The 23,014-nt window shown below is 41.8% G+C and overlaps 1 protein-coding gene and 1 pseudogene across 1 annotated transcript; one reads left to right on the top strand and one right to left on the bottom strand.

The window, feature by feature from the left end:
- Positions 1-1,305: 1,305 nt before the first annotated feature.
- On the top strand, positions 1,306-3,727 carry LOC133859422 (MDIS1-interacting receptor like kinase 2-like; annotated as a pseudogene).
- A 388-nt stretch (positions 3,728-4,115) lies between these two features.
- LOC133879389 (GTPase-activating protein gyp1-like) lies at positions 4,116-5,348 on the bottom strand. Its single transcript, XM_062317933.1, has 3 exons — positions 5,268-5,348; positions 4,989-5,090; positions 4,116-4,345 (listed from the first exon to the last, which is right to left on the bottom strand). The coding sequence occupies exons 1-3, from the start codon at positions 5,334-5,336 to the stop codon at positions 4,184-4,186; spliced, it is 333 nt and encodes a 110-aa protein (XP_062173917.1). The 5' UTR covers positions 5,337-5,348; the 3' UTR covers positions 4,116-4,183.
- Positions 5,349-23,014: the final 17,666 nt, after the last annotated feature.

The following is a 23,014-nucleotide window of genomic DNA, read 5'->3' as shown; positions in this document are numbered from 1 at the left end:
CCAAAAAAGAGTAGATTCTTCAACAGTTAGGGGCTTGACTCGAAGCAGTGCAAGCTTCCCAGCAAGTTCGCTAGTCAAGAGTAGTTGGAGCATGTTGTTAATGGCAAAATGTTCACTTTGAATTGGATCTTTGCAAGGGAAGATGATTTCGTGGAAATCTAAAAAAGAGTAGCTGGTTAATTACATTAATACTGTTGAGAATTCCAGCCCATCAAACTAAAATGGTTCTAATGGGACCCTGTTGCATTGAATGTCTCTGCTTCAGAAATGCAATTGCCCAAGTGGTCTGTTTCTTGTTGTTCCCGGCCAAGTAATTTCCGTTTTCTATCGTATTATTCCATTTATATGCCTGAGAAAGACGTCTTCTGTGTTTGCTGTCAGAATAGATGCCATCTTGGAAGGATTCTCTCGCGTGCCTAGACAAAGCTCAACAGTTTACTAGTTATAAACATGACATTGGTCAACGTCAACACATGCATCCAAAATAATTGGTCTCAACCTAACCTTGACTCCCACTCCACACGTCTATATATCTTTCTAATTATTGAGAGATCCATATGAAATCATTGTAGCTTCGCAGCAAGTCCACATTCATAAATTATTTGGATTATGTTGAGAATTCCAGCCCGGCCATTAAGCTAGAATGCTTCTAATGGGAGACCCTAGCCAATGTCTTTAATTACTTTACGAATAACCAGTCAGTAGTACTGATCATGTCCCCCGCGTGCCTCGACAAAGCTCAACAATTTACTAGTCATGAACATGACATTGATCAACGTCAACACATACAAAATAATTGGTCTCAACCTTCACTCTGATCACTCCACACATCTATCTTTCTCATTTTAAATAAATAACTAGCTCAAATAGAAATTCTTGTTAAAACATGGCTTTCAGATCCAAACTGTGGAGGTGTTATGTGGATGGAGAAAGCCCCTGTGTCACGCAATAAAAGACAATAAACCTTGACTCCCACTCCACACGTCGATATATCTTTCTTATTGAGAGATCCATAGGAAATTATTGGAGCTATCCAATTTGATAGAGACAAGGTGAAAAATATTGGGAGATCCATAGGAAATTATATGCACACCCATTTAATTATTGGAAGACCAAACTTCCTCAAATAGTCAAAGATCAAACTTCCTCGCATTTGCATGGACACGTACGCTTAATCTTGTCCATTATAACAGTGATCACTCCATCCATGTTTTCTTTCCAAAATTAATGCGGAATACACAACTCTCTTCACCCCGCCTGCCTTTGAGAAATTAAGCTACATTCAACGTCGTCGTCGTCGTCAACACGTACAAAATAACACTCCCACCCACTCCACACGTCTGTCTTTCTTATATATTCAAGCGAGTCCTGAACAAATATATTATACAATCAATCAATCAATCATTATACACTTGTAATTAATTAAGCATGGTGTTCATTACATGGGCTACCTGTTTCTTCTTCTATGCAGCTCACTTTGTTGCGGCATCTCAATCCTCAGCACTACAATCAGAAGCAAACGCCCTGCTAGCGAGTGGTTGGTGGTCTTGGAGAGGCACCAATTACATCAACAACACCTCAAGTCGTTGCGAGTGGCTTGGTATTACTTGCAATGATGCTGGAAGCGTCATAGAGATTGCCATGGGTGGATTCTATTTGGGAGGCGAGATGTCAAAACTCAACCTCTCTTGCTTTCCAAATTTAGTCCGCCTTGATCTTTATGAAACTGGACTTTGGGGGAGTATCCCAGTCGAGATAGGTACTTTATCCGAACTCACATACCTTACTCTGTCCCATAATAATCTGACAGGTCCAATCCCTTCCACTTTGAGTAATTTAACTAATTTGAAATATTTGTCTCTTAGTTTCAATCAAATCACTGGTCCAATCCCTTCCACTTTGGGTAATTTAACTAATTTGGAACATTTGTATCTTCATTCCAATCAAATCAATGGTTCCATTCCTCCAGAACTTGGAAACCTTCATTCGTTGGAATATCTTAACCTTAGTCATAACTTTATTAGTGGAGAAGCACTTGTTAAACTTGGGTTTATTGGCAATTTAGTGAGCTTGGATATCAGCTACAATAATCTTACCGGTAATATTCCCAATAGTTACATTTTTATTCAAACAATCATCTTGTCATACAATTATTTGACAGGTCCAATTCCAACATATTTTCATCGATGCAATACACTTGCCACATTAATTGGCAACAAGTATTTGTGCGGTAACTTCACAGGTTTCCCTCCTTGCCTTCCAACTCGTAACAAATCGAATGTCACCAAAGCAAAAATTTGTGTTCCCATCGCCATTTTCCTTGGATTCTTAGTTCTTGGGGGCTTTCTTCTATGTCGACGCATGGTCAAGAAACCTCAATTTGAGTCAAGAAAAGAAACAAAGCATGGGAACTTGTTCTCGATATGGAATTATGATGGACATATTGCATATGAAGACATCATTGAAGCAACCGAGGACTTTGATATAAAATACTGTATTGGAACCGGTGGTTATGGCAGTGTTTACAAAGCAAAATTACCATGCGAAAAAGTGATTGCCTTGAAGAAACTTCATCGGTTGGAGGCTGAGAACCCAACTTTTGATATGAGTTTTCAGAAACGAGGTAAAAGTGTTAACAGAGATCCGCCATCGAAACATTATAAAACTTCATGGGTTCTGTTTACATAAGCGATGCATGTTTCTGGTTTACGAGTACATGGAAAGGGGAAGCCTATTTTGTATCCTAAATAATGATGTTGAAGCGATAGAATTGGATTGGAGCAAGAGATTAAACATCATCAAAGGCACTGCCCACGCTTTATCTTACATGCATCATGAATGCATTCCAGCAATTGTTCATCGAGATATAACAAGCAACAATATTTTATTGAACAATAAACTAGAGGCTTTTGTCTCTGACTTTGGCACAGCTAAGCTCCTTAATCCGGATTCCTCCAACCAAACGTTAGTTGCCGGCACTTACGGTTACATTGCCCCTGGTAAACTATTCTTTTCCTTACAATAAATTATGACTTTATTTATTTATTTATTATTCTACCTATTATTCTAAAAGAAAGTATTAGCCATGTAGAAAAAATGTCTTTCCTAATATTTGTGATGGTAGGGTTACCTTGTCATTTACTATTTGAATCAATTCATGCAAACAACCACTTTCACTATAGAATTTTTATGCAATGACCAGTTTTGACCAACTTTTTTCAATTGAAAAATATACAAAAGGAAAAAGGAAAAAGAAATAAAAAATTAAAAATATGTTTCTACATTTTTAATAGTTCTTTTATATATATATATATATATATATATATATATATATATATATATATATATATATATATATGCAGAGTTTGCCTATACCACGAAAGTTACTGAAAAATGCGATGTTTATAGCTTTGGAGTTGTGACACTGGAAATAATAATGGGAAGACATCCAACAGAACTCTTGACCTCATTATCATCATCGTCTTCTCAAAACATGATGTTACATGAAATATTAGATCAACGTTTGCCACCTCCCAATCATTTGGTTCAACAAGATATTTTCCTTGTCGCTACAATAGCATTTGCATGCCTCCACGAAAAACCAAAGTCTCGACCTACAATGAAATGCGTGTCTCAAGAATTTCTTTCTCAGAAGAAGCCAATAACCAAGTCTTTACAAGCACTTTCATTATGGCAGCTAAGGAACCAAGAAATGTATATGGTTTGATCTAGGGAAAATACTCAATTATGAAGTATTTGTTTCTAGGACGAGTATCATGCGAGTTGTGGAACTTATATATTTATAATAAATGTTGTGCATGACAAATTGTAATGCCATGAATTATGTTATTTTCTAGATTTTACCCATTTTCTATTATATATATAGCTACATGCATATACATGTAAATGTGTATGTATATATATATATATAGGATTGTACGGGTGGGGGTAGTTAGCAGGTATTGAAAATTGAAAATTGTTGTACAAGAAAGTGCTTTTTCATTTTTAATTTTTCTTTTCCATGTTCTCCTGTGGTCAAAGTAAATCTACAAAGAAAATACAGCTATTACAAACCACAATTCATATGAGCACGTGGGCTGGTTTCCTCCATTGGAGCAAGAGAAAAATTATAAAAATAAAAATTCCAAACTGAGAAAAAATAATGAATATTACAATTTTCTCTTTAGCTAGCTAAGTGGCTGGGAGAGTTGTTGAACATACTGTGCCACATAAATGCTCTAGAAAGCACCATCTCCAACTCTTGGTGAGTCCAGTTCTGTGTTGGAAGGTGTTGAAGGAACATCACCAATTCTTGAAAATCAAGCTTCTGAAGCTTATCTGACCACTGAATATAAGGTAACAGCTCATTTTAACTATTTCACATATAATCATCACTATCACAAAATAAAATGTGACTCGATTGAGCCAACTGTCCAGAGATTTGTTTGGAGAAAAAGGCATAACCAAATGGTAAACACCAAAATGTTTTCAATACCATAAAGACTCATAGAGACAAACTTTCACAAATGATTTGCAAAGTTTCAAAAATAATCACATTTACTAGGAAAAAAATTGACCAGCTGATGATATTGCTAATATGGGACAATCTGCTGATAGATATCAGTTTTAGAATGACATATTTGCTTTCAGAAATAGGTAGGATTTTGAGAGAAGATATCATTCTGCCAAGTGAAGCACATGAATAGCAAGACCAAATGAGAAGCTTACAGAAACACCACAATGATAAGTTCAAAAGCGGCATCCAGATGGAAAATTGAATATTTTAGACAGCAACTGATCACACCACCTTTGGTGTTAACTGCAAGATCATGTGAAATACAAGCTCTTCTATAAACAAAGCTGTGAAACATGCTTGCCTTTATATTTCTCACTATTAAACCAACGACTGTGAAAAGTAACATTGACATTGACATTTTCGACCATTAACCAAAGATCGATGAGCCCAAAAGCAAAGAGTGTCCACTCACCGTTAAAAGAAAACTGGCAAATATGTATACAAGGAAATCTGGCAATGCATCTCCTTCCGCAAGATATGTGTCCCACAGGCGAGTAACAAGATGGAAAGGCATCTAACAAGACAGAAGCTGTATTAGCTTTGCATAAATGATAATAGCACCAGATCACGGCCAAAGCTCTGCCACAAATGTTCTCAGCTACAACTTAAGCAACCTAGAGATTACATATTTGGTTCACTTAACAAAATTAAAGCAATTCATAATACATGAAATGCATCTGGAGGAGCAAACCTCGCGTATTAGAAGACAGTTGAACCAGCGGAAAGCAAACTGCAGAAATTCTAGCCCTTGCTCCTCCATGTGTCTTGAAACAGGTTCTAGAGGAGTTTAAAAAAGTGGTCTCGTCAATAGGGCTGGCATATTATGGACGGACATAAATGTAAAACAAATGAAGAAACAAGTATTAGATATAGTAAGGCGATGTTAATTTTTACGTGTCGGAAACCACTTCACCAGAACCATCTCGAAAACCCAAGAAAGCTATATATTACAACTGTTTAAAAGTTCCTTTCCTATCAAAGCCCTTGGAGTGACTATGAAAAATATGCTCTATTTATCTACATTCAAAGTATAACCCCTAAAGAAACAGTTCTCAAAAAATGCAAAATTAACAATAACATTTTCCCACTAAGATGCATACTGAAATCTATTGCTAACGCACACAAGTCTTTTTACAAAAGACTGACTGGTTGGAGTGCTCTGGGGGAGAATTTTTTGCATTTATAATCTAAACAGACATTACTAATTTCATTTTAAATTGTTGAAAAGGTAGCCACAATGGACTTATCGAATTAGCTCATGGCATGTAATATTGGTGACACCAAATGAAAACTAAAAACGTTATAAATTCTGCTTTGCTGTATGAGTGACAGTCCAACATTACATTTCTATGGGACATCTTTCGTGCAGCCCAATCCCTTGCTTGTTGGGGCACAAACAGTAAAGTTAAAGAGTTAAAGCAAGCTGCCTTTCTATATCAGCTTAAAGTTCAACCCGAAAGAGATATCTTAGAAGCAGGTCCGGATAGAAAGTCAAGATCTCGCTTATTGACATAGACAATTGAGTCTCTTAATAAATCAATTGGGGGGCTACCACAGAGGAAGCAAAAAGTGGGATCAGTAAGAGCCTCATAGGCAAAACTAGGATCGGCAATCCTTCTTTTATTTTGCTTTTTTCTAAACTGCTGGTGGTAAAGCCCTTATTGGCTAAGCAAAATAAAGCAGGTTTTTAATCCTCAAACCAAATTAAATACTATCCTTAACCTAATTCCTCTATCTATCCTTAGCTCTTACACTAGCAGACTATTCTGGCACACTAAAATCCTTGTAAAAGATAGTGTTAGAACAGTTTTCAGTCCGGTGACGTGTAGATCTTTGATTCGCTGTGTTCTTCATAATCTGTAAGGAAGAACAAACAATGCGTCAGAGGAGGGGTCTCCCGACGTCCCCTCTCCGATGCCAAAGTCAGTGGGCCATTTTGGAGAGTATTGAGAGACAAGAGTATAGTATATTTTCAGCATATATTCAGAGTGTATTTTGTACCTGGGGTAGCAGCCTATTTATAAGCACATAATTCTCAACCGCATTGCTCCACCTTCATGTCATGGCTGAGTGGGACCCTTAGTGAGATGAGATAGAGGTTTAAGTAGGAGAGTGGGAGAGTGGGAGAGTGAGACACTTACTCCTCATGGGATAATATATTTATTTCATGTGTTCCAAACATAGCCTTCAAAGTGTTATAAGATTCTGTTAAGCCTTAGTGACTGAGCGGGTCAAGTTGGGCCAGCAATATCAACTGGGCCCTGGTTCGGGTATAGGCCCATTTGCCTAGGGGATGATAATTTCCCTAACAGATACCCCACGATTCCCATTGGCGGATTTGTCCAACTGGTCGGGCATTGGGAATCTTCTTTTGTACTTGCAGATGAGGCTATTTTGGCCTCGGGATATTTTTGTTTAGAAATTTTTTTGTCTCGGAGACTTTTTTAGTCTCGAAAATTTTTTTCGTCTCAAAGACTTTTTTTGTCTCGGAAATTTTTTTGTCTCGGAGACATTTTCAAACTAGGAAAATTTTTTTGTCACGAAGACTTCTTTAGTCTCGGAAATTTTTTTTATCTCGGAGACCTTTTTAGTCTCGGAAATTTTTTTGTCTCGGAGACTTTTTGAGTCTTGGAAAATTTTTCATCTCGGAAAATTTTGTCTCGGAGACTTTTTTAAACTTGGAAAATTTTTCGTCTCGGAGAGTTCTTTAGTCTCAGAAATTTTTTTGTCTCAGAGACATTTTCAGACGAGGAAAATTTTTTGTCTCGGAGACTTTTTCAAACTTGGATAATTTTTCGTCTCGGAAATTTTTTTTGTCTTGGAGACATTTTCAGACTAGGAAAATTTTTTGTCTCGGAGACTTTTTCAAACTTGGAAAATTTTTCTTCTTGGAGACTTCTTTAGTCTTGGAAAATTTTTTTTGTCTCGGAGACATTTTCAGAAATAGGAAAATTTTTTGTCACGGAGACTTTTTCAAACTTGGAAAATTTTTCTTCTTGGAGACTTTTTTAATTTCGGAAAATTTTTTGTCTCGGAGACTTCTTTAGTCTCGGAAAATGTTTTGTCTCGGAGACATTTTCAGACCTAGAATATTTTTCTTCTTGGAGACTTTTTTAGTCTCGGAAATTTTTTTGTCTCAGAGACATTTTCTTTTGTAAGGGTTGTCTCCCTGTTTGGTTTGTTGTGATGACTTTTGCCGAAGCAGGATCCCTGAAATCTATTAGAACAGATGTATATATGTATCGAATAATGATTAGTTTGCATACCTGAGTTGATAGGCTGATTTCCAAGCAAATGTGGTTGTTGGCGTTTGATGATGTTTAGAGCCTTGGCTGAGGCTTTGGATGCTCTGACTGGTGTCGAGGCTTTTTTGCGCTCAAATCGTGCCAAGTAATCTCGAGGCAGGATGAGGTTGTAGTGCTTGAATCCCCTCAACATGATTCGAGTCATATAAGTTTTTCCAACTTGAATCCCCTCAACGTGATTCAAGTCTCGGCATTTGTCCGGTTTGAATCCCCACAACGTGATTCAAATCTCGGAATTTTTTCGACTTGAATCCCCTCAACGTGATTCGAGTCTCGGCATTTCTGCGACTTGAATCCCCTCAACGTGATCCAAGTCTCAGAGTTTGTCCGGTTTGAATCCCCTCAGCGTGATTCAAATCTCGGAATTTTTTCGACTTGAATCCCCTCAACATGATTCAGTCTCGGCATTTGTCCGGCTCGAATCCCCTCAACGTGATTCAAATCTCGGAATTTTTTCGACTTGAATCCCCTCAACGTGATTCAAGTCTCGGCATTTCTGCGACTTGAATCCCCTCAACGTGATCCAAGTCTCAGAGTTTGTTGTGATGGCTTTTTGCTTTTTAGTATGCAACACAGGGTCTTCTGGAAGCCACCTGTCTTCCAAAGAATATTCTTTAGTTGGTTGCCATCAAAATTCTCTCGACGGGCCCTCTTGACGAGCTCTTGACTTTTGTAGCCAAGGAAGACCTGCGTAGGAGAAGCTTGACAAAGCATGAGTATTTTTTCAGAATTTTCCGATCTCGCTAGATAGAGCCCTCTGGTATGAAATATTAGCCTTGCTTGTGTCTAAAAGGCACATAGGTATGCATATATGCAGCAGAATCTAGCAATTAACAATTTATTAATGCAAAATTGCACTAAGATTCAATCTTGCGATTTGATATAGTCTTCTGTTTCAGTTTTCTCTATTTTACCGAGTTGGTACCCCCCAACTTTTATACTTAGCTAATTGTTAGCTAAGTATGAAAGTTTAGGATATTTGTTTTGTACTACCGGAGGAAAAGTTTGTGAGTACCCCCCAATTTTTAGACTTGATGTGTAATCATTTTTATATGTTGCGGTGAGAAGTTCATTTTAAACTTCACTGATCAATGCATGAGATATATTTGACTGTCTAAAAATTTATGAGTAGGCTAGCATAAATGAAAATGCAAAGAGTAAACTTATCTCCATATTCGATGAAGTTGTGCATTGAGCCTCGATCGGATTGCTCCCTTGGCTTGGAATGTTTCCACAGCTCTGAATTTATCTTTGTCTTTGATTTTTATCCTCGGGAAAATTGGAGCCTCGGTCGAATTTACCCTTGGCTCGGATTTTATCCTCGCTTCGGAGTTTATCATTGGCTCGGATTTTACCCTTGGGTCGGATTTTACCCTTGGCTAGGATTTCACCCTCGGGAAAATTGGAGCCTCGGTCGGATTGAAGCCTCGGTTGAATTTTATCCTCGGTAAAATTGGATCCTCAGCTCGGATTTCACTTTCGGTGAAATTGGACCCTTGGTTGGATTAGAGCTTCAGTCGAATTTACCCTTGGCTCGGATTTTATCCTCGCTTCGGAGTTTATCATTGGCTCGGATTTTATCCTCGCTTCGGAGTTTATTATTGGCTCGGATTTTACCCTTGGGTCGGATTGGATCCTTGGCTATGATTTCACCCTCGGGAAATTTGGAGCCTCGGTCGGATTGAAGCCTCGGTTGAATTTTATCCTCGGTAAAATTGGATCCTCGGCTCGGATTAGAGCCTCGGTTGAATTTACCCTTGGCTCGGATTTTATCCTTGCCTCGGAGTTTATCATTGGCTCGGATTTTACCCTTGGGAAAATTGGAGCCTCGGTTGAATTTTATCCTCAGTAAAATTGGATCCTCGGCTCGAATTTCACTTTCTGTGAAATTGGACCCTCGGTCGGATTAGAGCCTCGGTCGAATTTACCCTTGGCTCGGATTTTATCCTTGCTTCGGAGTTTATCATTGGCTCGGATTTTACCCTTGGGAAAATTGGAGCCTCGGTCGGATTGAAGCCTCGGTTGAATTTTATCCTCAGTAAAATTGGATCCTCGGCTCGGATTTCACTTTCGGTGAAATTGGACCCTCGGTCGGATTAGAGCCTCGGTCGAATTTTATCCTCGGTAAAATTGGATCTTCGGAAAAATTGGACCCTCGGTCAAATTTTATCCTCGGTAAGATTGGATCGTCGGCTCAGATTTCACTCTCGGTGAAATTGGACCCTCGGTCGGATTTATCCTTGACTCGAATTTCACCCTCGGGAAAATTAGACCCTCGGCTCGGATTTTCTCGGCTTTGGATTTTTCACCCTCGGCTCTGATTTTCACGGCTTTGGATTTTTCATCCTCAACTCTGACCTGTTCAAAGAATAAGTCTCGGGCCAAACATAGAATATTATAAGGAAATTTATGAGTAAAACAAACTCTTCCTATTCGACATTTATCAATTGATGGGAATATTGCTTTTGGAAAGCAAATCCCTCATTTAATGTTCAAGCCGGCCTGTCAATATATTTTGCCAAAGATATGGAGATAGAATAAAAATGTTTTGCTTGTTTTAATTTATTAGTTGTTGACCCTACCCTTAATAAGAAAAGGAAAGCAGACACGCACAGTGTGTGCTTTTCTACCCATGCCTCCATTTGAGACTAATGCCTAGGTAGGCATTTTATATGGGTTCGTTACGGACAAAGCGTGTTCTACATTTTGGATTAGCAACTTATCTTATAGTCAGTGAGGTGTGTCGCAGCCTGCTCCAGAAGTTGATCTTGGAAGGATAGGTCTCTTCGGGAAAATTGGATCCTCGGCTCGGATGGGACCCTCGGCTTGGAATCTCTTCTCCGCTCAGAGTTTCTCCTCGTGATCTTTGGCTCGGAATTTGTCATGGTGGTTGAAAGACCCCGGAAATCCGACAGGAAGGGCCCCTCATGGTGGGAAGCCCAGCCGTTATTCTGAATTGGTCGGCATTTAATAAGTACTCAGCTTAGAAATTTGGAGCTTCAGAAAATTTCTCTTCTCTACCCTTGCTTCGGTTTTTTTTTTTTTTTTTTTTTTTTTTTTTTTTTTTTTTTTTTTTTTTTTTTTTTCAGAGAGTGTTCTCTACATGTCTCGAAATCGTTCGGCTCTAGGATCCAGGTTCGCAGCACCGGCCTTTAGTCCTCTGGAGTTTAGGTCTGTGCTTGTGTTGATGATGATTTTCATCCCGGTGACGTGGCAACCTCAGATTCGCCCCTTTGCCTGAAACCTGCAACAAAACAAAGACCCGCCGGGGGTTGGCCGGCGGTGCCTCCTCCGACGCCCAAATCAGTTGGAGTGTGAGAGGGAGAGAGTATGAAGCTTAATGTTAGATCTTATCCATACCTCTTAGATGATAGGTATATATATATACTCCACTTCACTGTTGATGAATAGCAAAAAGTCTTGTTATTGTACAGTGTGAACAGTGACCAGTAAGGTGTGAAGATGCTAGGCATGGTGCTACATGCTGATTTCTGACCTGATTTGACAAGTACTAAGATCCTAATAAATGCTAAGGATCCTGGTGATTCCCGACCAACCATATAATACCGAGACCTTTTCCATTCCCGACCAAGCCTACCTTCCCGACCAAATGTACTGCCCGAGTAATCACTCCCGACTGAGTATAGTCCGACACGTGCACTACCCGAGTGGGGAATAATAATTCCCCAACAGTTACCCCCCTAATTCGCTTATCTCTTACTCGAGATAAAGAGAATTAAGCATGGGGATCATGGAAATCGATGCCCTGAAATTCTAGAATCTCAAATTTTCGTACTTCTTGTCCCTCTTCTGATGAAGTGACTTTTGTTGAGCTTTGGGTGCAGCAAGGTCTTGTGCGGTGCCGGCATCGAGAAGGAATGTCAGGCTCAAGGAGCCGCCTTAATGGCGTGTGCTAATGCGATCTTCTAGTGCGCTGGGGATCCGACGTACATGTGATCTCCAACTCTCGATCCTGATATGATTAAGGGAGTACGCAGAGTTTTTCTATCATCAAGAAAGGTGCGTCTTCCACCACGTCTCTTGTCTTGTGGACTTTCGACCGACACCAAAGTTGCTGATTCCGAGAATGTTTGCGTCTTTTAGACTTCCTGCCATGGAAATTGTTGTTTAAATAAACATTTGCTTCATTTGCCGAGAATCGTGATGCGTCTTCAACAAAAGTTTCGGGGAGTTGAGATTCGAGGGAGAGGCTGACTAGCCTATCCGAGCCGTCCCTTGTCCGAAGGAGACAATCAAGCCAAGCTGATTCTGTCTGCACCGGTTTAGGCCAAGGGCGGCCTATCATCTGTGCCACTAGAAATCCTAAGTGTTGTCGTGCTTTCGAAATGTCATGCGGATCTCCTCTCTACCCCCCATATCCGAGGAGGGAAGGTGTTTAAATTATTTCTTTATCTATAAGGGAATAACTGTCCAGATCCACAACCACCCCCCTTTTTTACTCAAAAGGGGATAGTTCCCGAGGTTACCTTTCTATCCGAGAGAGAAAAATTTGCAGTACCAAAGCGAGGTGATAGATTTTCAAGGATGAACAATTCCGTTAATCACCTCATGAAGTGTCTCTCGGAGGCCATGTCACTTTTCTTATCCGACAAAGATCTCCTCACTCGAGGAGAAGTTTTTCTGCCTCTTCATCTAAGGGAGACTCCCTTTTGCCGCTTTCACAACTAAAGCCTGAATGTCAATGGTGCCTGGTCTTCAAATTTTACCGTAGGGGACACCTTCCCATGATGGTCTGTCACAGAGGTTGGGCTCCTTATTGTGCTTTTTTTTTTTTACCGAGGTTAAGCTCATCATTGATATTTTACCGAGGTTATGCTCCTCATTGATTTTTTATGCCTTGCGAAGAAGGTTTCCTGCAAATAGAACCTGTTAGCAAATGAAATTTTAAGTAATTTGCCTCTGAGAGAGTGTGTATATAACCAACAGTCTTCTGGAGTCGTCACCGAACGAGAATCGCCCTGGTCCACGGGAGGGTGATTGATCTGGGTTCCTGTGAGGTTCCCTAGGATATCACAAAGCTAGATGACTGCTTAGCTTCCACCCGATAGAGAGAACAACCTATTGTGAGCATAATGATTATCCGAGCAGAAATTGCCGAAATGTCTGTAAGTAGTCCCATAACTGGTAGCTTGTGCAACACTTTGCAGGGGCAATTAGTCCCCTCTGCAACTCTAGTGCCACCTCCTTATCTGGAGGAGGACCCCCTTATCCAAGGAGGAATTTTACGAGTATCCCGATCCGCGGGATAGACGCTTTTATGCCACCTCCTAGCCACAGAAGGTGGTGTGCTTGAATGGAGCTTCACTTCTTGAGCAAATTTGCTTCGGCACCAAAGGAGCTGAAATATCGGCGCATAAATTTTCGTAGAATCTGCAAATTTCCAATAATGCGTGTATATGTATATATATATACATGTGCTTTTTCCAAAGGGAAAGCTAGCAAGTTAGCATGAGATAAGCAAGTCTTTAGCTAATATACCCCCCTAAATAACTGTGGCAATTTGTAGAAAATTGTCTAAGTTATTTATCAAGGGTGCAACAATAAACCTAAATTTCTTGTTTCAGACAACTGAATTTTGCTTCAAAGATGGCTTAACACTTCCTAGAGATTGCTGAGAACAAGGAAGACTATAACAAGCATCACAAGTCTTTCTCTGCGATCTTCGTGCTAAACCGAGTTACCCCCCTTAACCAAAGGAGGATAACCGAAAAAGTTTTATGCCGGGTTACCCCCATATTTGAGTGAGGGTAACCGAAAATGCTTTATGCCGGGTTACCCCCCTATCCGAGTGAGGGTAACTGAAAATGCTTTAACTTACCCCCCTTAACCGAAGGAGGATAAAAAAAAAAAAAAAAAAATTTTGCCGAGTTACCCCCTATCCGAGTGAGGGTAACCGAAAATGCTTTAACTTACCCCCCTTTGCCCGAAGGAGGATAAGAAATTTTTTGCCAAGTTACCCCCCTATCCGAGTAAGGGTAACCGAAAAAGTTTTATGCCGGGTTACCCCCTATCCGAGTGAGGGTAACCGAAAATGTTTTAACTTACCCCCCTTTGCCCGAAGGAGGATAAGAAATTTTTTGCCAAGTTACCCCCCTATCCGAGTGAGGGTAACCGAAAAAGTTTTATGCCGGGTTACCCCCCTGTCCGAGTGAGGGTAACCGAAAATGCTTTATGCCGGGTTACCCCCCTATCCGAGTGAGGGTAACTGAAAATGCTTTAACTTACCCCCCTTAACCGAAGGAGGATAAGAAATTTTTTTTTTTTGCTGAGTTACCCCCTATCCGAGTGAGGGTAACCGAAAAAGTTTTATGCCGGGTTACCCCCCTATCCGAGTGAGGGTAACCAAAAATGCTTTAACTTACCCCCCCTTTGCCCGAAGGAGGATAAGAAATTTTTTGCCAAGTTACCCCCCTATCCGAGTGAGGGTAACCGAAAATGCTTTAACTTACCCCCCTTTGCCCGAAGGAGGATAATAAATTTTTTGCCAAGTTACCCCCCTATCCGAGTAAGGGTAACCGAAAAAGTTTTATGCCGGGTTACCCCCCTATCCGAGTGAGGGTAACCGAAAATGTTTTAACTTACCCCCCTTTGCCCGAAGGAGGATAAGAAATTTTTTGCCAAGTTACCCCCCTATCTGAGTGAGGGTAACCGAAAAAGTTTTATGCCGGGTTACCCCCCTGTCCGAGTGAGGGTAACCGAAAATGCTTTATGCCGGGTTACCCCCTTATCCGAGTGAGGGTAACTGAAAATGCTTTAACTTACCCCCCTTAACCGAAGGAGGATAAGAATTTTTTTTTTTTTTTTTTTGCCGAGTTACCCCCTATCCAAGTGAGGGTAACCGAAAAAGTTTTATGCCGGGTTACCCTCTATCCGAGTGAGGGTAACCGAAAATGCTTTAACTTACCCCCCTTTGCCCGAAGGAGGATAAGAAATTTTTTGCCAAGTTACCCCCCTATCCGAGTGAGGGTAACCGAAAAAGTTTTATGCCGGGTTACCCCCATATTCGAGTGAGGGTAACCGAAAATGCTTTATGCCGGGTTACCCCCCTATCCGAGTGAGGGTAACTGAAAATGCTTTAACTTACCCCCCTTAACCAAAGGAGGATAAATTTTTTTTTTTTTGCCGAGTTACCCCCTATCCGAGTGAGGGTAACCGAAAATGCTTTAACTTACCCCCCTTTGCCCGAAGGAGGATAAGAAATTTTTTGCCAAGTTACCCCCCTATCCGAGTGAGGGTAACCGAAAAAGTTTTATGCCGGGTTACCCCCTTATCCGAGTGAGGGTAACCGAAAATGCTTTAACTTACCCCCCTTTGCCTGAAGGAGGATAAGAAATTTTTTATTGTAACTTAGAATGCAAGGGCAAATGGTAATGCACTGTCATCTTAAAGAATTCAAGCATTGCGAAAAATCATCTTCCATAAATTATCATATGTTGTGAATAGGCTATTCATGAAATAAAATGCAAGAATAGACTTATCTCGTTGCTTGCTAGGTTGCTCGCTCGGAATGCTTTGCTCGGGATACTTGCTCGGAGTGCTTTGCTCGGGATGCTTTGCTCGGGATGCTTGCTCGGAGTGCTTTGCTCGGGATGCTTTGCTCGGGATGCTTGCTCGGAGTGCTTTGCTCGGGATGCTTGCTCGGAATGCTTTGCTCGGGATGCTTGCTCGGAGTGCTTTGCTCGGGATGCTTGCTCGGAATGCTTTGCTCGGGATGCTTGCTCGGAGTGCTTTGCTCGGGATGCTTGCTCGGAATGCTTTGCTTGGGATGCTTGCTCGGAGTGCTTTGCTCGGGATGCTATTCAGAGTGAGTTCCCGATCAAGTCTGGAACCAATAGCTGCGTAAACCCGATCAAGACCATCTCAGGCCTTTGATCCATGTAGCCAAGGAAGACTGATCAAATCTCGGTAACTGCTGACCTGAAGACCGGCCAACATTTCTGTATGGGATGATCGGGAGTGGAGAGTCCCTTCGCCGACGTTGGAGGATCCAACAATTCTAAAAGCTGCTCACCACACCCGGGGTTCCCGAAAGACTTATTACTAGGACTCATAATCACCCTCCCTAATGGGTCGTGCACCACTGCTACAGGAGCGTCATGCAGAGTTAAATTCATTCTGCAACCGAGCTTCTGCGGGAGCTCCATGCAGAGTCTTCTGCAGGAACCCATTTGAACACTGTGCCAAAATTTCGACTTGGTCGAAACCCACAGCTACGCCCCGACACCGGCTTGGCTGGCAACTAGACCCGAGACTTGAACTTCTGACCCTGTAACCCTGCATTCCTCCACGACACGATCTGGCACGTCAATCCAAGGCACCGTCACAGTGGGATTTATTCCCAACATTGTAGGTGACCAAGGCAAAGAAGCTCTCAGCCCAAACATTTGTGTGCAATACTTCCCTTGCAGACCGTTTCGTAGTACCGGAGGCTCGAATATTGTTGACATGAACCGACACCCACATCTCAGCTAAGCGTGTAAGACCCAACCAAAGAACCCCCAAAGGAAGTGTAGCAACAACGACTTCACACCTGGCTCGGTCCGAGATACAACAAAGCCAAGCTCGTATACCTCCTGGACCCGAACCACTGAGCTGATTGTGAACTCTATATACCTTGCAACTCCTTTCTTTGTAAACGGCTAACCTCACAGCATGCGGCGACTCAAAAGCGAGCATGAGACGTGGAACGCCTAAGACCTCCATCATCATTCTCTTTTTTCGTGACTCGGCCCCGACACCATCATACCACACCACCCAAGCTTTTGATTCTTCAGAGTCTTTGAACTCGATTTACATACCATCTTGGCTGCTTACCGACCATTGTTCCCAGGCCCAAACCCATCCATGGCACCCCGGTAAGGCTCACTTGTACGGTTCTAGAGGAGTCTCAGGATTCGCAGGAGACCGAGTGGCGGATGAACCTCCAATCTGCCTTGACTGCTAGTAGTTTCTATTTGCGCATCATATATTCTTTTGACCCCCACCGAGTGAGGGTCCTCCTTTACGTTCAGTAACTCATCATGCTGGAGGTGCAAGCTCTCGGTGCAAATATAAAACCTACTGCTCAAATCTGCCCTGCTGAGGTCTTTAAGGTTTTGGAAACCTCCACCGACAGACTTGTTCGCTCAGTGACCACACGGATCTTGAGCTGCTTGCATGTAATATGCATGACCCGCGTGTTTACACAAGTTCGAAACGAATTCCCTGTCCTATCAGCAAATGTCTTTGCAAGCATAGTATTGTGCACCACTTAGTCTCTGGGACTACACTGCTAAGTGTAAAGTGGTCCCGGAGACGTACACTGGTTCTTGATTCACACCAGGGCTGCCACGATCTGAACTAAGGTGAAGCCATGGAGGTCAAGCTGAGCCCATGTCCAAAAACTGCAATGAAGCTACCATTGCCGCCGATTGAACCTCTTTCTCTTTTAACTAGTACTAGAAGTGCTTTGATACCCATGATCGGTAAGGGAATTGACAACCGAGCTCAGATCTGATGGCTGTTTTTTGCTTGCTGGTAAGCTTTCTGCAAATGTTTATTTAAGAGGCGCTGTCGGTGCACTTCCCGTATGATCTCGTTAGTTCTTTGCGGGGCCTTTTGCTTGGCTTACTGACCTTTGAAGTCAAGTTTGGAATACAAACTCGGTGTGTGAGCTTGGAATGCAAGCTCGAAATCTGAGCTTGGAGTGAGCTCAAGACTGCGCTGCTCCGAATGTAAGCTCTCCCTTCTTCTTTGTTGCCAAAGGACCGAGATGGAGATGTTGATAGCCGAGTATTGGGAAGACTTCGTCAACGCGGATCCACCAGCAAACTCGCGGTTTGCACCGAGAACCCACTCCTCTGCATCTTCATTGCGGTGGGTCACTGAACGGTGAAGAGGATAGCAACCGGACGGAAAAAGGAAAGTAGTGCTTCATGAATTGGGTGCCTCGTGAATGGGTAACATTGCGGGCTTTTTAAATTAACTGTAGTTCTTTGCTTTGCACCTCAGGGTCCAAATCCGTTCATGGTGCCACTACCCATCGCCAAGAGCATAGGGTTGCATCATTACTCATTTAATGTGAATCAGAAGGGCTTGGGACGCTTGTATCGAGACGAGTTGGTGTCGGCCTTCGAAGACCTGAAAATCCGAGAAGCACACAACATGTTGTGAAACCCACCAGCCCATGTTGCCTCCACTTCTTGTCCGGAAGTTTAGTCTGCAAGCATCCAAAGAAAATGGCTGTACTGGATTGGTGGCGACATCCTCCAAGGAGGTGGCACCCCCCTCATAAGAGTTGGGCACCGAGGGTGACAGCCCTGCATCCTTCTGCCTGGAGACTCCAGGCGACGAGGTGAACATTCGAGCTCCAGGCAATCCTCAAGGCGAGGCTGACTGGGAAGGCCATACCTCACGAAGTACATCTGCGGTGTACTCATGCGGCTAAGGTGGGTTGCTTGCTTTTATGAACCGATAAAGTTATAGGCTGAAATGGACCACCAAAGCCGCCCCGGTAGCCGAAGAAGAGAATCGGTGTTCCTTGAATGGGCAAGCGAGCTATAGTGGTGCGATTCGAAGACGAACGCGGGTTTTTGCAACCCGGGTGAAGGAGAGGCTCTAGGATGCCAAAAAATGGATTTGAAAACCTTTGAGCCTAGCCTTTGGTCTGCAGTGCTGCAGCCTGCATGCATAAACACGTGCCCATCTGCATGTGTCGTGCAAATGGCTCAGGAAGCCACGTGATTCATTATCCGAGTCTAAATGGACAGAGAGGCCCTGGTACACGCTTCACGCCGTTATCCTTGCTCGGCTGAAACCCCAAAGCTAGGTGCCGACATCTATTTTGGTAATGATCGAGACCGAGACCGAGCTCCTTGAACCAAGAAGATCCTGATTATGGCCGTCTCATTAGCGACATAACTGATTTTGGCGGGCCCCGATTCAAAGGCTAATCCGACAGGTTGCTTCACGTTGAAACGGTCGGACGTATTTTGCTCTGGGCTAGTGTTGAGAAGGCCATGCTCCTGAAGTGGGGACGGTGATGACCCAGCATGGTGCTCAAAAATCTGGGGACATTGATTTGTGCGAACAAAAAGTGATGAGGGTGCTGGATTTAGAACTGTAATTGCTTCGGAGAAGTGCTCGACGTCAGACTGCCGAAGATGTTGAGGCTGAATTTAAACTCTACTCGGTGAACTTGGAATTGCCCGGGAGCCGTTCCGGCATTTCCCTCTACGGCTCACGGGACTGAATTTTTCGCCATGCAGATGAGTGGTTTCTTCCAGTATCATGACCATATAATGTACACGAGGTACCTGTTTTACCCTCAACAGAAGATCTGCTATGTGTGAGCCGGGACCTGCTCCACTCTCCCTCTTGACGAAGGGTGTCACTGACCACCTGTCACCATTTCGTAATTTTCTTTTTCTAAGGAACGATTGAATCGTTCCCACAGACGGCGCCAAACTGTTGATGATGATTTTCATCCCGGTGACGTGGCAACCTCAGATTCGCCCCTTTGCCTGAAACCTGCAACAAAACAAAGACCCGCCGGGGGTTGGCCGGCGGTGCCTCCTCCGATGCCCAAATCAGTTGGAGTGTGAGAGGGAGAGAGTATGAAGCTTAATGTTAGATCTTATCCATACCTCTTAGATGATAGGTATATATATATACTCCACTTCACTGTTGATGAATAGCAAAAAGTCTTGTTATTGTACAGTGTGAACAGTGACCAGTAAGGTGTGAAGATGCTAGGCATGGTGCTACATGCTGATTTCTGACCTGATTTGACAAGTACTAAGATCCTAATAAATGCTAAGGATCCTGGTGATTCCCGACCAACCATATAATACCGAGACCTTTTCCATTCCCGACCAAGCCTACCTTCCCGACCAAATGTATTGCCCGAGTAATCACTCCCGACTGAGTATAGTCCGACACGTGCACTACCCGAGTGGGGAATAATAATTCCCCAACAGCTTGAAACTGAGATCAGATGAGAACCGGCTGTGATTTTGTTGGGTTGGAAAGTCAGATCGCCAAGACTCATGGCTCGAGTAACCCTCGGCACTTTGAGTGTGTCGCGAGAGTTAAGAGGCTCAGGAGGTGGAACCTGCATCTAGTGGCGCCCGCAGAAGACGACTCAAAAGCGGTGACTATGCTGAAACAGCGGGACCTGGTTTGATCTGCAATAGTAACGTGGCTCATCGTCGGGCTTCACTGTGCTACAACTTGTCATTTGCCCAATAAAGAGATGTTCTAGATTCATGGTTGGTCGACAATATATCTGTTTGGTTGTAACTCTGGCCTCAGTAAATGCCTTTAGACTAGTCTTTCGGATGGGGGTGCCACAGTATTTCTAGATCTGCATATTTTTATGCCTCCGTGGCTCGGAATTCCCAACCTTGTGAATTGATCATTTTTTACGACATTGGGATAGAAAAGTCCTTAGCAATCAAACACCTAGTCTCTCTTTTGGATTTCTCCCACAGCTCGATTATATATGCTGTCGAAGATCCATTTTGTGTCGGAGTGGAAAGATCATTAACATCCTCTCCATTAATATCCTGAGTCAAAAGCATTGAACATGAAGATGCACAAATACCACTCTTTTTTTTATACTTCTGGCAAGCTGGGGCTTAAAAGCAAGAGAGTTGGTGGGTTTTGTACGAATTCATTGTACGCCATTCTCAGAGAATGGCTTAGATAACTACAGATATAAGGCCAATTAAAATGCTATAATCTTCTAAACAGATCAGAAGGTCAAATTATCATATAGAGACCGAAGGGTGTTCATCAATTACTTTTATCAATACCTTTTAATTATAGGTATCACACGTAAAAGTAAGATAACATTCAAATTTATCCGTTGTTAAAGAGATAATTTTGTATGAATAATGGTGCTCCCAGAAAAGCTCCATTTTGACACATGCATAGAAAAATTGCACAAAATTCAATAAAGCAATATTTGTGTTTCTCACAACTTTCCCAATGAGACTTGGCCGCCTCTTAACCTCTAGCTTAAAGACAAAACTTGCAAACAGTAATGGATGATTCAAGCATGACTCTCTCAATAAGCAAATTAGACATTAATTGTAGACTCCTACAAGTCGTGCTAAACAACAGCGACTCCATTATTCATGTAGCAATTACTCAGAGAAGATATCTCATAATATGAGAATGTAGAAAACTTATCTCATATTTAATGGAGCTTAGCACTGATTTAGTGCTAGTTGAGCGCAAATCTGTCAGTTGAACGCGATCCATGAAGCGTGAGTTTAGATTTGCAAATTTGTTCCGAATGGATGATGCGGATCTGCTGTGCGTAAATTTATGTAGATCTATTATGTTTTAACTCAGATTTGCTGCATGTAAGCCCAGATCTGTGTGAATCTGCTTCTTCTGTTGATGAAAGATGTGATTTGATTGCAAGTCACCGTTCTGAATTTATTTTTCGCAAGAAACGATTCATCGCTTTCCACAGACGGCGCCAAACTGTTAGAACAGTTTTCAGTCCGGTGACGTGTTGATCTTTGATTTGCCGTGTTCTTCATAATCTGTAAGGAAGAACAAACAATGCGTCAGAGGGGGGTCTCTTGACGTCGCCTCTCCGATGCCAAAGTCAATGGGCCATTTTGGAGAGTATTGAGAGTCGAGAGTATAGTATATTTTCAGCATATATTCATAGTGTATTTTGTACATGGGGTAGCAGCCTATTTATAAGCACATAATTCTCAACCGCATTGTTCCACCTTCATGTCATGGCTGAGTGGGACCCTTAGTGGGATGAGATAGAGGATAAGTAGGAGAGTGGGAGAGTGAGACACTTACTCCTCATGGGATAATATATTTATTCCATGTGTTCCAAACATAGCCTTCAAAGTGTTATAAGACTCTGTTAAACCTTAGTGACTGAGCGGGTCAAGTTGGGCCAGCAATATCAACTGGGCCCTGGTTCGGATATAGGCCCATTTGCCTAGGGGATGATAATTTCCCTAACAGATAGTATGCAAGAATGGTCCAATACTCTATCTAGCTACTATAGCTACTAGAAAGGAAAGCCCATAAATTTTTGTTATTTTAGATTTTTTTTTTTTAAAAAAATAAATTTATAGTTTTTTTTTTTTTTTAATTTTATTAAATTTATGAAGGACATTTTTATCATTAAGGGAGATATTGAAATTTTACAATATTGAGCACCAACTCAAAATTAAAAACAAAAAAAAATAAAAAAAATGAAGCACTGACCAAGTGACCATTTTGAAACCCCAGTTGTGGGAGGCGAAGACCGAGAGGTTTCCCGTGCGAGAAAGCAGTGGAGAGAGAAATGGGACTTAGAGCGTTCCTAGCAGCTTCCCTTCCCTTCCTCTTCATTTTCCCTAAATGTAGGGAATAAAACTACTTTTTGCTTCCCTATCAAAAAACATCCCACAGTAGCTTCCCTTCATTTTTCCCTATATCATTAAAATATTATTTTGTTACTTTTACTTTAATTAAAAGTAAGAAAAGAAAGAGATAAAGTAAGAGAGAGATTATTTTTTTAGAATAAACAATTAATTGGGATGTGAACAGTGCTTCCCAATGCATTGGGAAGCACTGTTCACTTCCTAGGGAACAGATAATTGTAGGGAAGCTGCTGTGGGATGGTTTTTTTGACTTTCTTAAAATTTTTCTTAAAATTTAGGGAACAGATCCCTTGTAGGGAAGTTACTAATAATGCTATTAAGTAATGTAAAAGTAATGAACGGTGTCGATTATATTTTACAATTTTTAAGCAAAACGACAAGGTCCAGCAGGGCGTAGGGGGTAAGAAAACGTTGAAGCAGTTCACGCCGTCCTCCTTCTTCTTTTTCAGAGAGCTATATGAAATTACGTAACATAGTGGTAAATCCTACGGATTTTAGTCATATTTGAGAAACCTGAGGAGATTGATGATAAGCTCGGGAATAATGATTCAATGCCACCCAAATATACAACTTTTCACCACCTTGCCTATGTGGCGAGGTGGTCTCCCACTATTTTTTGAGTTTTTTTTATTTTTTAAAAATAAATTAAGGTGGGGGACCACCTTGCCACATAGACAAGGTGGTGAAAAGTTGTATATTTAGGTGGTAGTGAATCATTACTCTAAGCT

This window comes from Alnus glutinosa, chromosome 1 (genome assembly GCF_958979055.1).
Source record: "Alnus glutinosa chromosome 1, dhAlnGlut1.1, whole genome shotgun sequence".
Lineage (NCBI taxonomy): Eukaryota > Viridiplantae > Streptophyta > Magnoliopsida > Fagales > Betulaceae > Alnus > Alnus glutinosa.
Note: the sequence above shows the minus strand (reverse complement) of the source record. Positions and strands in the feature narration are given on the sequence as shown.